This window comes from Oncorhynchus tshawytscha, linkage group LG26, assembly GCF_018296145.1.
Source record: "Oncorhynchus tshawytscha isolate Ot180627B linkage group LG26, Otsh_v2.0, whole genome shotgun sequence".
Lineage (NCBI taxonomy): Eukaryota > Metazoa > Chordata > Actinopteri > Salmoniformes > Salmonidae > Oncorhynchus > Oncorhynchus tshawytscha.
Window position 1 is genome coordinate 44987763 of NC_056454.1, and position 17774 is coordinate 45005536.

Genomic DNA, 17774 nt, shown 5'->3' on the forward strand with positions numbered 1-17774 from the left:
CACCCACACAGCCCTCGCACAGGCCCTCACCAACACAGCCTCTCGCCACACAGGCCCTCACCAACACAGCCCCCTCACCAACACAGCCCCCTCACCAACACAGCCCCACCAACACACCCACACAGCCCCTCACCAACACACAGCCCCTTGCCACACAGGCCCTCACCAACACAGCCTCTCGCCACACAGCCCCTCACCAACACAGACCCTCGCCACACAGCCTCTCACCAACACAGACCCTCACCAACACAGCCTCTCGCCACACAGGCCCTCACCAACACAGCCCCTCGCCACACAGGCCCTCACCAACACAGCCCCGCCACACAGGCCCTCACCCACACAGGCCCTCACCCACACAGGCCCTCACCCACACAGGCCCTCACCCACACAGGCCCTCACCAACACAGGCCCTCAACACAGGCCCTCACCACACAGGCCCTCACCCACACAGCCCCTCACCCACACAGCCCCTCACCCACACAGGCCCTCACCCACACAGGCCCTCACCAACACAGGCCCTCACCAACACAGCCCCGTTCAGTTCCTCAGATCATCTGTCACAAGGGAATCGTGGTCCACTCAATATGGGGGAGGTGTCAGTGGTGTGTCAATGTAATCTCTGTTTTTTGTTTCAACATGAGATCGATGTTTACCTCTCCTTTGTAACTCATACAATGACGCAGATATATAAACACTAAACATTTTAGATCAACTACTCATTCAAGGGTTTATCTTTATTTTTTTTAAACTATTTTCTACATTGTAGAATAATAGTGAAGACATCAAAACTATGAAATAACACATATGGCATCATGTCGTAACCAGAAGCGTGCTATCCTGATGCAGTCAGTTGTGTGGTTTAGTTAAATATGGCCAGTGATGTTAGTGCTCTGAGTGGAGTCCTGACCCCTCTGGGCAGCAGTATCAGAGCTGCTACGGTGCTTTGGCATCCGTGTGACAGGATGAACACCTCAAAAGCAGTGGCGGCGACCCCACTGTAAGTACTGCACCTTTCATGTTCAACTACAGGTTCACTACAATTTAACCTGCAGACAGATGATGGGAACACCCTGATGTTATCAGGTTTCCCTTCAGCTTTTGTGAAACACGTAAATCCAAACATTTAAATACAACATCCAGCTATTTGTAGTTATTATAGATCCCTGTTAGTTCCTGCCAAGGCAGCAGCAACTCTTCCTGGGATTTATTATGGATCCCCAATTGGTTTGTGCAAAGGCAGCAGCTACTCTTCCTGGGGTCCAGCCATTTTAAGGCAATTTACATCGGAGTTAAAACATTACACTTCCCTACACATTACTACAACATATTTACAATACAAAATCCAAATGTGCATGTGTAGAGAGTGCGTGTGTTAGCATGTGTGTGCGCGTGGGTCTGTGCCTGTGTGTGTCTCTTCACAGTCCATGCTGTTCCACAAGGTGTAGTTTTATTTTAAAAAATATCTGACTTTACTGCCTTCCTGAGTTACGTGATGTGGAATAATGTTCCATGTTGTCATGGCTCTATGTAGTACTGTGTATTGACCTTGGCGGCATATTTTGTGGGGGTATGCATGGGTGTCTGAGCATGTGTGCTAGTCGCCTAAACAGACAGCTCGGTGCATTCAAGACGTCAATACCTTTTAATGAATAATGTGATAAAGTGAGCCAGGGGAGATTGACATGCATGTTATTCATGTTGGATCTCCGTGTACATTTAAGGGCCAGTCGTGCTGCTCTGTTCTTGGCCAATTGTAATTTGCGTATGTCCCTCTTTGTGACACCTGACCATAGGACAGGACAGTAAGTCCAGGTGCCACAAAACCAGGGCCTGTAGGACTTGTTGTTTGATAGCAATATCAAGAAGGCATGCTGTAGCAGCGCTTTATCACAGACAGACCTCTCCCCATCTTAGCTACCTTTGCATCAGTATGTTTTGACCACGACAGTTTACTATTCAGGGTTACACCAAGCAGTTTAGTCTCCTCAACTTGTTCAATTTCCACATAATTCGGGTGAGGTGAATGATTTGTCCCAAATACAATGCTTTAAGTTTTAGAAATATTTAGGACTAACTTATTTCTTGCCACCCATTCTGAAACTGACTGGAGCCCTTTCACTTGCTGTGGTAGCTGACGTGTACAGTGTTGAGTCATCAGCATACATAGACACGCAGGCTTTACTCCGAGACAGTGGTAGGTCATTAGAAGAGATTGAAAAAAGTAAGGGGCCTAGACCGCTGCCCTGGGGAATGCCTGACCCTACCTGGACAATGTTGTAGAGGCTTCCATTAAAGAACACACTTAGTGTTCTTGGTCCACAGTAGAGTAGGGGATGTAAAGCCATAACGCATATGTTTTTCTAGCAGCAGATTATGATCAATAATGTCAAAAGCTGCACTGAACTCTAACAAAACAATATTTTTATTATCAGTTTACCTCAGCCAATTATCAGCCATTTGTGTAAGTGGTTACATCTTAAATGCCCTTCCCTATAAGCATGCTGAAAATCTTTTGTTAATTGGTTTACTGTGAAATAACATTGTATCTGGTCAAACACAAAAGTTTACTAAGGGTTGGTAACAGGCTAATTGGTCAGCTGTTTGAGGCAGTAAAAGGTGCTTTGCTATTCTTGGGTAGCGGAATTACTTTTGCTTCCCTCCAGGCCTGAGTGCACACACTGTCCATTAGGCTAAGATTAAAGAGATGGCAAATGGGAGTGGCAATATCATCCACTATCATTCAGACCCTGGTGGCATGTCATTGTTGATAGACAACAATTTGTTTACCTCTTCCACACTCACTTTACGGAATTCAAAATGACAATGTTTGTCTTTCATAATTTGGTCAGTTATGCATGGATGTGTAGGTTCAGAATTTGTTGTCATGCCTACATTTGCTAATCTTGCAAAGGAAAAAAATCATTCAAGTAGTTGGCAGTATCAGTGGGCTTTGTGATGAATGATGTTATCTGTTATTAGCAAGTTATCGATTTCATGGACCTTGTTTTTTAGGCTACATATGTTTCTGTGTTTTTTAAGTGGGTAGATCAGCTTTAATATTGTGGATAGATTAGCTTTCATCAATGTAATTGTCTGTATCATTTCCAACCCCCATATATATATTTTTACCCCCCCATTTCACAATAGTTATCGTTTGCATGTTTTTAATCCCATCTCTGAAGACCATCCAGATTTGATTTCTATTTGCCATATATTCTTTACTGTGCTGTTTACAAATGTTATACATTTTAAGACAAAGTATATTTGACTTTCTTGTTGTTTTTATTCCTTCAGCTCCAGTTTCTGCAGTTTAGATTTTGTAAATTAAACTGGCTGTTTACAAATGTTCTGAACCTTTCTATTCTCATAGTTTCTGCAGATTGTAAATTAAAGGCTACATACGCTACTTTTAGCTCTTTTCTGCGATTCTTGATTGTTTTTATTGCTTTACTGGGAGGCTTATCAGAGGTAGACATGACAGTGATATTTATGTTTGAGCTGATAGTGCAGAGTTAGCTGCACACAGTGGACTTCCTACAAGGGCAAACCACCTCAGTGCTAACAGTATATCTCAGGTTCGTAGGTGATTGATTACTGCTGACAATAGCTGTAGGATTGACATAAGCATTCAGGGGAGTTAGAGGGACATACATTAGGTTACTTACAATATGACTGACAACACCCCTGGGACAATGTACATTTGCAGCAGCGCTACGACTAATCAACGGCACAATGTTAGGGATTATCTGAGCAGGGCTTGGGTCACAGATTAGTCATTGTCTCAACGCAGCCTTGAAATGTACGGACAGGATCCATGAGCCAAGATGATTTGGATGGACTCTGTTTCCAAAGGGTGATAACGTTATCTATAAAAGCTACACCAACAGAGCTACAGTAGCCTTTTAGCCATCTGTGTAATGCCAGTGGCCTTTTAGCCAGCTGTGTAATGTCAGTAGCCTTTTAGCCAGCTGTGTAATGTCAGTAGCCTTTTAGCCAGCTGTGTAATTTCAGTAGCCTTTTAGCCAGCTGTGTAATGCCAGTAGCCTTTTAGCCAGCTGTGTAATGCCAGTAGCCTTTTAGCCAGCTTTGTAATGCCAGTAGCCTTTTAGCCAGCTGTGTAATGCCAGTAGCCTTTTAGCCAGCTGTGTAATGCCAGTAGCCTTTTAGCCAGCTGTGTAATGCCAGTAGCCTTTTAGCCAGCTGTGTAATGCCAGTAGCCTGCTGAATCTTTCACAGCCGTGACCCAGCGATGGTACCTGGCCTGAAATAATTGGCCGCTTTTTGGAATCTTTCAGAGCTAGAATCAATTCTTTAAAGTACATTCTCAGCAGTTCTGAGCTAGTCCTCCTAATGCCGTTTGACCCCACATGGACTGCGACAGCGCCAGCCCCCGGCAGCAGTCGTAAAACGGTAGGAAGCACCCTTGTAATGTCCTGTACTCATGCTCCAGGGTAGCACAGGGCTTTTGCCCTGGAACCAAGATGTTTCTCACCATAGAGCTGCCAATGATGACAGCTGGTGAAATGGCTGAGGTCCTGCCGTTCTATTGCCTTGAGGGGTTTAGAAGGACCCTCAAAGTTTATGGTGCAAGTCACTAAGCATGTTGTGGTTGTTATATACATGTGTCTGAGGATGACTCTGGGGTGCTGGGCTGGACCATAGAGAGAGATACAATATTCTGTATCTATGGTCTGGACTAAGCTTATCTCAACATTAGCCTTTATCAGTTCTTTATAGGGCACATGTTATTTGTCTCCTTGAGCTCTGGGTGAAATGCATTTTTAAACATGTATCCTCTCAGAATGTACACTGACAATTGTACTATTCTTTTAGCTGCAATATATGTGTTCCATGGGATGATAAAGTGGCAAGTGTACACTGTAGTCTTTGTCCCAATATGATGTACCCCTCCCTGATGAGTTTGCGTAACATCATCCTCAAGTCAGTGTGATGTTAAATCTACTTCTCCTTCTTTCACATGCTCAGTTGATTGACATCAAGGAGAAACTGAAGCTGTTCAAGAAGTTCTGGTCCAACCTGCCTGAGGACATCTGCAAGCCACACAGGGTGACAGCAGGGAATGCCACCGATGATGACCACTGTTGGAATGGGCACACCAAGGGCAGGTAAGACTTGACTACAATAAGTGTTCGCACCTGAACACAGGCTGCTTACCCCAAACACTTGGGTAAATAAACTAGCACTAAATTACAATATGTCTGGTCCCTGAATTAAGAACCATTCTGATTATGTATTTTGCGCTGGCCCAAATATGGCAGTTTGCTATTGGAGAGCCTTGACATTGCTGGCTGAGGCATTGCAAAACAAGTAGAAACACTGCTGTGCACTCGTAAGTCCAAGGAGTTTGGAGTCATAAAAGCACCCGACCAAACAGTCTTAACAGATGCCTTCCCTGGTGACGCCCTTTAAAGCTGAAATTCGCAGACTGTGGGCAACCCCAGTTCTGCTGTTGTTTTTTCACTTTGAAAGAAAACATGGGGGTCTAGCCCTGAGCAGAAAGAAGCATCATCCTCGGTTCTTGGATCTGAATCAGCTCGACCACAAAAGAGGGAAAAAAATAGTAAAAGGCTACTCCAATCCTGACTGATCCAGAGTCCGGATAAACATTACATTGGGCATCCTTTTTTAAAAGTTGGAAGAGTGAATAAGAAATGGCCAAAGTACTCCTGTTCTACATAACAAAATAAAACAAGATGTTACATTTTTCTGCATCATTTTTGGACAGAAAGTTTCAGATTTTTGCAATTTTATATAAATGGAAAAGATCTGTCCTTGGAACAGTCTTGATATGTTTGTCAAGAGAGATATCAGGGTTCAGAGGAACGCTGAGGTCCTTCACAGTTTTATTTGAGACAACTGAACAACCATCAAGATTAATTGTCAGATTCAACAGAAGATCTCTTTGTTTCTTGGGACCTAGAACTAGCATCTCTGTTTTGTCCGAGTTTAAAAGTAGAACATTTGCCGCCATCCACTTCCTTATGTCCAAAACACAGGCTTCCAGGTGGTGGGGATTTTGGGGCTTCACCATGTTTGATCGAAATGTACAGCTGTGTGTCGTATGCATAGCACTGAAAGTTAACATTTTGTTTCCAAATAACATCACCAAGAGGTCAAATATATAGTGAAAACAATAGTGTTCCTAAAACGTAGCCTTGAGGAACACCGAAATGTACAGTTGATTTGTCAGAGGACAAACAATCCACAAAGACAAACTGATATCTTTCTGACAGATAAGATCTAAACCAGGCCAGAACTTGTCCGTGTAGACCAATTTGGGTTTCCAATCTCTCCAAAAGAATGTGGTGATCGACGGTATCAAAAGCAGCACTAAGGAATAGGAGCACGAGGACAGATGCAGAGCCTCGGTCTGACGCCATTAAAAGGTCTGGGTTAAGGTTTGGATTTTTCAGGAGAGGCTTTATTACTGCCACTTTTAGTGAGTTTGGTACACATCCGATGGATAGAGAGCCGTTTATTATTTTCAACATAGGAGTGCCAAGCAGAGGAAGCAGGTCTTTCAGTAGTTTAGTTGGAATAGGGTTCAGTATGCAGCTTGAAGGTTTAGAGGCCATGATTATTTTCATCAACATGTCAAGAGATATAGTATTAAAAAACCTGAGTGTCTCCCTTGATCCCAAGTCCTGGCAGTGTTGTGCAGACTCAGGACACTGAGCTTTGTAGGAATACGGAGATTTAAAGAGAAGTCTGTAATCTGCTTTCTAAAGATCATAATCTTTTCGTCAAAGAAGTTCATGAATTTATCACTGCTCAAGTGAAAGCCATCCTCTCTTGGGGAATTCTGTCTTTTAGTTAGCTTTGCGAGAGTATCAAAAATAAATTTTCAATCGTTCTTATTCTCCTCAAATTAGTTGGAAAAATAGGATGATAGAGCAGCAGTGAGGGCTCTTCGATACTGCACAGTACTGTCTTTCCAAGCTAGTTGGAAGACAGTTTGGTGTAGCGCCATTTCCATTCCAATTTTCTGGAAGCTTGCTTCAGAGCTCGGGTATTTTCTGTATACCAGGGAGCTAGTTTCTTATGACAAATGTTTTTACTTTTTAGGGGTGCGACTGTATCAAGGGTATTACGCAAGTTTAAATTGAGTTCATCAGCTTGGTGGTTAACTGATTTTTGTATTCTGACGTCCTTGGGTAGGTGGATGGAGTCTGAAAGGGCATCTAGGAATCTTTGGGTTGTCCCAGAATGTATAGCACGGCTTTTGATGATCCTTGGTTCGGGTCTGAGCAGATTATTTGTTGCGATTGCAAACGTAATAAAATGGTGGTCCGATAGTCCAGGATTATGAGGAAAAACATTAAGATCCACAACATTTATTTCATGGGACAAAACTAGGTCCAGAGTATGACTATGGCAGTGAGTAGGTCCAGAGACATGTTGAACAAAACCCACTGAGTCGATGATGGCTCCGAAAGCCTTTTGGAGTGGGTCTGTGGACTTTTCCATGTGAATATTAAAGTCACCAAAAATGTGAATATTATCTGCCATGACTACAAGGTCTGATAGGAATTCAGTGAACTCTGTGAGGAACACTGTATATGGCCCAGGAGGCCTGTAAACAGTAGCTATAAAAAGTGATTGAGTAGGCTGCATAGATTTCATGACTAGAAGCTCAAAAGACGAAAATGCAGTCATTTTTTAAATATTATTTTGTAAATTGAATTTTGCTATCGTGAATGTTAGCAACACCTCTGCATTTGCAGGATGCACGGGGGATATGGTCACTAGTTGAGATGGTTTTGGATAAGTTGGACTGCAGAGTGAAGGAAAAGCAGCCAACAAGTGGTCAGCATATGTGGGAACTCCAAGACTTTTGGAAAAGCATTCCAGGTGAAGCAGGTTGAGACAATGCCAAGAGTATGTAAAGCTTTCATCGTGGCAAAGGGTGACTACTTTGAAGAATCTGAAATATAAAATATTGTTTAACACTTTTTTGGTTACTGCATGATTCCATAGGTGTTATTTAATAGTTTTGATGTCTTCATTATTATTCTACAATGTAGAAAATAGTAAAAATAAAGAAAAACCCTTGAATGAGTAAGTGTGTCCAAACTTTTGACTGGTACTGTATATGGCTAATTAAGGAGCCCACATGATAGCGCAGCACTTGCATACTAGTACAGGAAAGCAGCGGCACAAATGAAAGGAGAAACTAGTGATCAAACCTCTGTTAGTAAGAAGCATATGTTTGGTAGAGTGTGCACAGCTCGCATTGCTCCCTCCGGCAGATTTAGTTTTTTTTTTCATTTAAGTAATGCAAAGTAATATAATGCGTTATTTTCCACACAAAGTGATATTATAAAGTAACTCGTTACTTTTGTTAAATGTAACGAGTAATATATAACTTTTTCAAGTAACTAATCCCAACACTGCTATGTAGGAATCAATGCTGTATATAGGCAGGCAATGTGCTGAACAGGCAAACATAGCTAACTATTTTGGTCGATTAAGCAACCATATCATTACTGAATCAAGAAGCATAAAAAAAAATGCATATAGAATTTCTTACCTCTCTTTCAGTGTTAGGGTTTGCACCACAACTTGTACAGCCCCAGGTTCCCTCTAAATCAGATTGTCTTCACCAGTATCTCTCTGAGAAATGCATGTTTCTGTGATGTTACTATACCGGATTTAATAGCTGATGCACTTTTTTGGGGTGGTCCTTGGCCTGAAATGCAGTTTACCACCCAGCTAGCTAGCATTAGAATCTACAAACCAAACCCACTAATGTTGTGATGTCAACAATCTGCATATCAAGCTTTAGCTAGATCGCTAGTGTTAGCTAGTTGAAATAAAGGCATTTGGCCATCTTGTGGAGTTTATGCAGTGTAGCTACATGATGCAGCTATCGTTAGATTAGTTTGAGTACAAAACAGTCAGAATACAGAGGACCTTAGCTAGCTAGCTAAGTAGCCATGTTAGCTAGCTTGAACTTTACACACACTAAGGTTAGCAGGTAATTTAGCAAGTAGACTAAAAACAATCCAACACTTACCTGCCAGTCCATAAGAAGGGTGGCAGTTTCAGATTCACACTTCTAACCTTTCAATGCTCTCCACCTTTCAACATGAATTCCAATGATTATCTGGTTTCTGGATTGAGCAGTCTCTCTTCCTTTTCTCTTATGGGGTTGTTGATTCAGATCCAAGATCCGAGAAGACTGATGCTTGTTACTGTCAACTTTTTCTGAAAACATTGTATCTTCTACCAGGACAGTTCATCTGCAAACAAGTTAACTACCTTGTTGGCTTTGTCTGCTCGGTGTTTGTTTCTGGCGGCTGTAGCTTGCAAGTGACTTTCCCTTCCTCTCAAGCTCCGGAGCCATGCTCTAGCAGGGTTGTTTGAGTAGGCTTGGTTTAACGCAAATACACTGAGGTGGCTCAGGGCTCAACCATAGACACAACTTGCCCAGAAGGCCAGCCCAAGGCGGCTCAGGGCTCAACCAAAGACGCACCTTGCCCAGAAGGCCAGCCCAAGGAGGCTCAGGGCTCAACCAAAGACACACCTTGCCCAGAAGGCCAGCCCAAGGAGGCTCAGGGCTCAACCAAAGACACACCTTGCCCAGAAGGCCAGCCCAAGAAGCCTCAGGGCTCAACCAAAGACACACCTTGCCCAGAAGGCCAGCCCAAGGAGGCTCAGGGCTCAACCAAAGACACACCTTGCCCGGAAGGCCTGCCCAAGGAGGCTCAGGGCTCAACCAAAGACACACCTTGCCCAGAAGGCCAGCCCAAGGAGGCTCAGGGCTCAAACAAAGACACACCTTGCCCAGAAGGCCAGCCCAAGGAGGCTCAGGGCTCAACCCCCATATTTTCATTCAAAGTAAAAAATTAAAAAATAAAAAAATAAATAAAAAAATAAAAACAGAGTGGCATCGACGGGTAGCTGATTCCATTTTTAATGTTGGTTTTAATTTGCTTTGATGTCTTTTTATAACCAGCATAATGCCTCGTTGCTGGAATTAATTGCGTTAGCAGCCAAAATGTTTGTAAACTGAAGTTAAATTCTGCTTTGTCCCAAAAGGGGAGACTAATAAACTACTGTTATTCCATGGTCATAATACATCCTGTACTTTTATGTGCATATTACTTAGTGAACGTGGGACTTTAAGTTCTATCTGCGCAAAGCATAGTTCTGAGATATTGAGAATCAATGTTTTTACATCCCAGATCTCAAAACTGTTTTGTAGTGAATTCTTATTTCATAACCCATTAAGGTTCTCACCTTAAAGGTACCTGAAGTGCAGAGTATCAAACTCCTGAGATGCTTGTAAATCATGTTTTTTTTAGGAGGGTGCAATCACAGATACAACCTTATGGCTCTGAAATGTCAATCTGTGTTCAGCCATAAGGTTATTTCTGACAATTGTTCAGTTTTTAAGACTACTGCAGCTATTTGAATGCACAACTGATAGAATAACACTGTTTTACTAAGATAGAGCCCAAACAAATCATCAATTATATTAAGCCATGTATTATGATCATCAGACAAATTACTATCATCACTGAACAACGATGTGACAACATTTACTTTAAGATTTCTGACCGCGTTGTTATTTTGCTTCCGTGCCATTATTGCTGGCAAGTCTAGCCTAGACCATACTTAGACGGACATGGCAAAGATGTGTTCGGATTGGTCCATCGGTATTTGTTCAGGCTTGTTTGCAGATATAACCTTCTAGTACCAAGTTCAAATGGGTTTATTCAATCCAACTTTCTTTCTTTCCATTTGTTTCACTTAAAATGTTATTTTTGTTAGAAAATCTAACATCACAGACATATGAAGAACCATCTAAAGATCAATTATATGTGACTAACTCATTACTAAATGATTCATTATGAATGTAATATTTAATTGTGTATGATAATTACATAGAGGTTGCATTTATCCCAGCGTTCTTGAATTGTGATCTCTTCCCCGTCTTTCTTGATATGCCAGGTTGTCTAGATCCGGAAACGTACTTCCCCCTTAATGGTTTTTCTACGGGTTTGAACACCCAAAGGTTGAGATACAAACATAACTGAAGATGCTGAAGGCACTGTTACCAGGTTAACTATTGTCGGTTTTGTTGCCTGACCAGTATAACCTGTGATAGGTCCAAATAAATTGTCAGATGTTTAGAAAGCGTATTATTATGTCGTTGTTGTTGTTTTTTTTGCATTAGTAATTGGTAGGAAAACAGATTTTTGTAACAGTCTTGTTTGAGAGTTTAGGTTTTTAATCAGGTTTTAGTTCAAATATGATTTAAAAAATCATTTTAAAAAGTATACTTCTTGGTGTGTTGTTACCCAAAGCTGTCTGTTTCAGAGCAGCACAGACTGGTGGATGTGGGGAAACATTGCACAGCCTTGGATGGGTGGCACCGGTGACTGAGTTGTGAAATAATAAATAGCAAGTGACCCCTGTAACAATTTCCCTGGAGAAATATCTTCAAAGTATGTCAAAACATCCCTAGACAAGTGCCTTTCAAGAGCTCACTCTACTCACCCTGGTCACCCCTGACAGACCTGTGCTATTCCAGCCTGTCAGAAGGAGAGCAGAGGACAAAAACAACAGTGTAGAGAGTTATATGGCAGGCCCAGCCTTTGTCTCTGTCCTGTCTTATCCAACTGGAGGGTGCAGAGCCCACAGCCTCAGTTCCGGAGAATTCTGTTTGACAGACACAGCATGCAGGGGAGGCCAGACCAGACTATAATGAGGCTGTCGAGTGTCATTAACTGCTCTGCCATTACTCTCATTCACCCGAAGTCTCTGTGTTGCACCAATGTTCCACATGAAATGTTCTACTAATTGTCTAACAAATTGGTGTTTGCCTCGGTGTGCAGAAGACATGATTTCTTTAAAAAACAGTTGCATTGGTAACTATGGGAACTCTTTTTAATATGTATGAAAATGAAAAGGAATGGTTATTGTCTGGCCTGGCAGGTATTTCCCAGAGGTTCTGAAAGACGGATTGACCAATCAGGTGAATAACCCTGAGGTGGGTGTGGACATCACCAGGCCGGACACGTTCATTCGCCAGCAGATCATGGCTCTGAGAGTGATGACAAACAAGTTAAAAAATGCCTACAATGGCAATGATATCTACTTTCAAGACTCAAGTAAGTAACACTCCACATATACAGTGCATTCGGAAAGTATTCAGACCTCTTGACTTTTTCCACATTTTGTTACGTTTCAGCCTTATTCTAAAATGGATGAAATAGTTTTTTTTTTCCATCATCAATCTACACACAAAACCCCATAATGACGAAGCAAAAACAGGTTTTTATCAAAAAATCTAATTCAGTAAAAATTTAAAATGGAAATATCACATTTGCATAGGTATTCAGACCCTTTACGCAGTACTTTGTTGAAGCACCTTTGGCAGCGATTACAGCCTTGAGGGTTCTTGGGTATGACGTTACAAACTTGCAACACCTGATTTGGTGAGATTCTCCCATTTTACTCTGCCGATCCTTTCAAGCTCTGCCAGGTTGGATGGGGAGCTTCGCTGCACAGCTATTTTCAGGTCTCTCCAGAGATGTTGTATCGGGTTCAAGTCCGGGCTCTGGCTTGGCCCACTCAAAGACATTCAGAGACTTGTCCCAAAGCCACTCCTGCGTTGTTTTGGCTGTGTGCTTAGGATCGTTGTCCTGTTGGAAGGTCAACCTTTGCCCTAGTCTGAGGTCTTGAGCGCTCTGGGGCAGGTTTTCATCAAGGATCTCTCTGTACTTTGCTCCAAGCAGGTTGTCATGTGCCTTTTACTGAGGAGTGACTTCCGTCTGGCCACTCTTCAGTAAAGGCCTTATTAGTGGAGTGCTGCGGAGATGATTGTCCTTCTGGAAGGTTCTCTCATCTCCACAGAGGAACTCTGGGCCTCTTTCAGAGTGACCATCGGGTTCTTGACCAATGCCCTTCTCTCCCGATTGCTCAGTTTGTCAGGGAGTCTTGGTGGTTCCAAACGTATTTAATTTAAGAATCATTGACGCCACTGTGTTCTAGACCTTCAATGCTGAAGAATCATTTTGGTACCTTTCCCCAGATCTGTTCTTCGACACAATCCTTTCTTGGAGCTTTATGGACAATTCCTTTGACATCATGGCTTGGTTTTTACTATGCCATGCACTGTCAACTGTGGGACCTTTATATAGACAGGTGTGTGCATTTCCAAATCATGTCCAATCAATTGAATTTACTACGAGTGGACTTCAATCAAGTTGTAGAAACATCTCAAGGATGATCAATGGAAACAGGATGCACCTGAGCTCAAGTTCGAGTCTCATAGCAAAGGTTCTGAATACTTCTGTAAATAAGGTATTTCTGTTTTTTTATTTTTTTATATATATATACATTTGCAAACATAAAAAACAATCTGTTTTCACTTATGGCGTGTGTAAGTTGATGAGGAAAAACATTAATTTAATCCATTTTAGAATAAAGCTGTAACCTAACAAAATGTGGAAAAAGTCAAGGGGTCTGAATACTTTCTGAATGCACTGTGTATATACAGTAAAAAAAGTCAAAAGTTTGGACACACCGACTCATTCAAGGGTTCTTCTATATTTTGCACATTTCTACATCAAAACTATGAAATAACACATATGGTATCATGTAGTAACTAAAAAAGTGTATAACAAATCAAAATACATTTTATATATTAGATTGTTCAAGAGTGTGATGACAGCTTTGCCAAGAGTGTGCAAAGCTGTCAAGGCAAAGGGTGGCTACTTTGAAGAATCTCAAATATTATATATATTTGGATTTTTTTAACACTTTTTTGGTTACTACGTGATTCCATATGTTTTATTTCATAGTTTTGATGTCTTCACTGTTATTCCACAATGTAGAAAATAGTCAACATAAAGAAAAACCCTCGAATGAGTAGGTGTTCTAAAACTTTTGACTGGTACTGTATACATATATGTTACATAATTATTATTATTATTATTAAACGTTTTCATATTCAAAATCTGCAATCATTTTTTTCTGTGTTCATGTTTTCATTTTAACGTTGAAAGTGTATTTTATATCAATAGTCTCTGTCAGTTGCTCTTTCTGTTACTTGTTCTCTGTCAGTTACTCTCCCTGTGTATCTTAGGACTGCTTATTGTGCTCTGTGTGTTCCTGTGCTGTTGTCCAGGCGACGAGGGCAGTGGCTCGGGCAGTGGCAGCGGCTGCACGGAGGCCTGCATCACTGAGTTTGACTTTGCCAGCACCGAGGCCCCGGTGGTGGGAGCGGACCGGAGCGGGAGTGGCCCGATGGAGGATTCAGCAGCAGCCACACACCCTGCCCCCTCAGCAGCCCTGTTGGCCAGCCTGGCCCTTTCAGCCCTGGCACTGCACAGACTATGGAGATAATGCTGGGGGAACTCACCCAACGTGGACAGTAGGATCTCTCTCTACGGTGTGTTTTTCTACCCAAACAGACTGGAGCTACAGTCAAGCAGACAGTATTCAGGCAGCCTTGGCCTTTCGGATAGATAGAGGGGTCTCTACTCTGCTCTGGAGACAGCAGTCATGCATCCTGGTTCCCCTTTCCTCCTCCCAAAGAGTGTCTGGTTGTTGATTCCATCCTTAGGCAGGGCTTCACATGATTGCAGTCACTCCAAGATAGAAACAGATGATCTCCTGTTAAACATTGTTCAAGAATTACTTTTGTCTGGCACAAGGCAGATGTTATTAGGTCTCCATGAGAAAAAGCCCTTGCACTTTTGGTCCTATTTTATTTTTTATTTTTCTCAATGCTATAGAAGGTTATTATGTTTTTTTCACTGTGAGTATGTGGAGAGGTTACACCTAGAGGTGACCAGGAGTCCCAGCTAAAACATGTTTACTGTTATACCACATTATACTATGAGGTTATCTCAGTTGAAAGGTCTTTTACTTGTTGACAGGTTAGAAGTGCATCTTCATTCAAATAACAAACCTCAGACGACCCCAAAATCATATTTAAAAAAAATTAGAAACAGTACGGCTGTCACAATAATTGTTGGTTTCTACCTTGTTTCCTCTGCTTTAAATATTATTGATCACATCTACATTGACAGTAAATGATACCAATGAAACATGTTTGTTGTTAATGTTATTCAGGTAAGGTAAGATATTCTATTACCAGTTACTGCTACTCTGAAAATATAGTTTACCAAGCTACCAATTACTTCAAACTGGAAGAAGTCAAGCTACACAAAAGCTACCCTAATAATGTTAATGCTAATAATACAATATATATATATATATATATATAATTGTTAACTAAAGTTACTTTAAAAAAGTATTTCACTACATCCAAACTACTTCAAAAATGAATGATCATATGCAAATCCAAAATGTCATAGACTACAGATTGCATCTTTGGGATAAAATGTTAACGGAATGTGTAATGTTGTCTATTAAATACAAGCACAATGTTCCAAGTGAGAATTAGTCAGGTCTGATGCCGGAAAAAAAAGGAAATTATTTCCTACCCATATCTTGCAAAAAGAGTAATTCCAGTTGTTAGCTACCACTACATGGTAACAAGTCATTAACTACTGAAAACACTACCAAGATTAGAATGTAGTTCAACTACCACCAAGCTACTGCAAAATGTAGTTAAATTACTAGTTGAGCTACATGTAGTTCACTACTCCCCAACACTGTGTATTGCTCATATCTGATATGAGTTTATACCATTTACTGCGTTCTATTCTTTTGAGTGCAAATGTTATCATATCACAAAGAACCTCATCAGAAATATTGCTTTATGATCTATGGTGATATCCACTATGTATTTTCTAATCATTGAAAAGAGTAAGAGAACGGTCAAACGTGCAAACTATCCGCCTGCATTTATTGGTGGGAGGTTATTGAAGGCATACAATCATTTAGTCCCTTTTAAGTGTCACTATTTTTTTTATATCCTCTGATATGAACCTTTACCTGATAACTCAGGATTGATATGTTTTTAATTATGTTTTTATTGTTAATTCAACTTTAACTGCACATGCTTAACTTCATAAGAATACTGCATGTTCATCTGCCTTGCAAAGGGTTTTCATTACCAACAATGTGATGTCTTGAACTTCCCATCTGTCGTTATATAAAGGCAAATTTAGATACAGGAAGACACCTTGTTCTAAAAATTCTAGCAAGCCCTTTCTCGTGTACAGTACACATAACATTGAGTCAAACCAGACTGTCTGCATTCATTCATTCATTACTAAAAACAATAAATAATGACTGAGGATCAACAAGATGACGTGCCAAATTGTAGTAGGTTAAAAGCACATTGAAGGCTAAAAATGCAGAAGACAAAAAAGACACCTGCATTCATCTCTGGCGCCTGAGGGGTTGTCTCTGCGGTGACAGGCTCAATGCCGACCACAGACACCTGTGAAATTAGAATTATAGAAGTTAGAGTGTCTGGACAGGGTTGAATGCTCCAGTGAGGACAGGCAGTAGAGCATGCCTACAGAGACTAGGAAGAGGATCGGTATTACTGAAAGGAGAGTTCTGTATTGCCCCCCCTTCAAATGCTAGCCAACAAAACCAGTCTGTGTTCGGTGTTCTCAGAGGGCCTGCCGGTCAACTCAGTAAACCACAAAAGGCCAGCTAAGCTTACATAACAAGGGAGTTAGGATTATATTAAAATCCTTCAGCTTTTATCATGGTCTCTTAATGGACTCAGTGCAGCATATAAATTGTGTGAGCTTGCTTCGTTGCCTCTTGATAAACCAGTATTAGTGTTCATCTTGTATGAATGTAAGGCAAAATTATGATGTGCAAAATTATGGAGAACAAAACATTTTGTCCCTTTGTCAGTGTGTCCTTAAAATAAGATTCTTTAATATGAATAATTATCTTGCAGGATGCTGTTTTTTATTTTGTGTATCATTGCACTTTTAATGGTAATATATTTGCAATATTTTGTCTTGAAAATTGATGTTTATGGATCAGCAAATTAATGTCAAACAAATGTTCCGAAACATTATTCATCAACATTTCATACAGTCAAATGCATTCTATTGTAACAAAAAGAAGATCATGATGATATCTGTTGCTTAGAATTGGAAAACTGATTCAAGCCAATAAGGTTGATGATCTAGTTAACATAAAGACCGTACAAACAAAAATGCCTTACAGTTTTTTAATGCAATTAAAATGGTTGCATCTGTGTTTTGTTACTCTTTCTTGCAAATAAATATTTATTAAAAAGATTGTAACAGCTTTGCAATTTCATGACTTACATTTGTAATTTCAAGAAAAAAAATTATTGAAATGCACAATACAAAAAAATGTTAAAAAGTATATTATAACGGATCCTTCAGTTAAGGGAAAACACAGGAAAATGTCAATCTTACAGGTTATAATGAGATTTAGGTGACAATATCCTATTAAATCATTTTTAATTGTATTACCTTTATTTAACTAGGCAAGTCAACGCTCTAACCACTAGGCTACCTGCCGCCCCACAATCATCAGGGTAGGGTAGGTACAAGGATAAGCAAAACACTGTAAACATTGTACTGTAAATTCCCATCAATAATGTCTTGTATGATAGGGTGCGAGTATGTTCAAGTTTCTATCATGAATAACAGCTAAAGCATGAAAATATATGAATCACATATACATAGGAGTTCTACTTTACAGTGCTATTGGCAGGTTTCACATTGTTCCTGGTTACTTTACAGTGTTATCTCCAGGTTTCACATTGTTCCTGGTTACTTTACAGTGTTATCTCCAGGTTTCACATTGTTCCTGGTTACTTTACATAA

General features: G+C 40.7%; 1 protein-coding gene across 1 annotated transcript in view; it reads left to right on the top strand.

Annotated features, from left to right (window-relative positions):
* LOC112234365 (glypican-6) overlaps positions 1–17224 on the top strand; it is a 166356-nt gene extending 149132 nt beyond the window's left edge. The window contains exons 7-9 of the mRNA XM_042306732.1: positions 4987–5126; positions 11965–12140; positions 14162–17224. Of these exons, the coding sequence (XP_042162666.1) occupies positions 4987–5126; positions 11965–12140; positions 14162–14379 (534 nt within the window). The 3' untranslated portion in view covers positions 14380–17224. The remainder of the gene's footprint in view (positions 1–4986; positions 5127–11964; positions 12141–14161) is intronic.
* Positions 17225–17774: the final 550 nt, after the last annotated feature.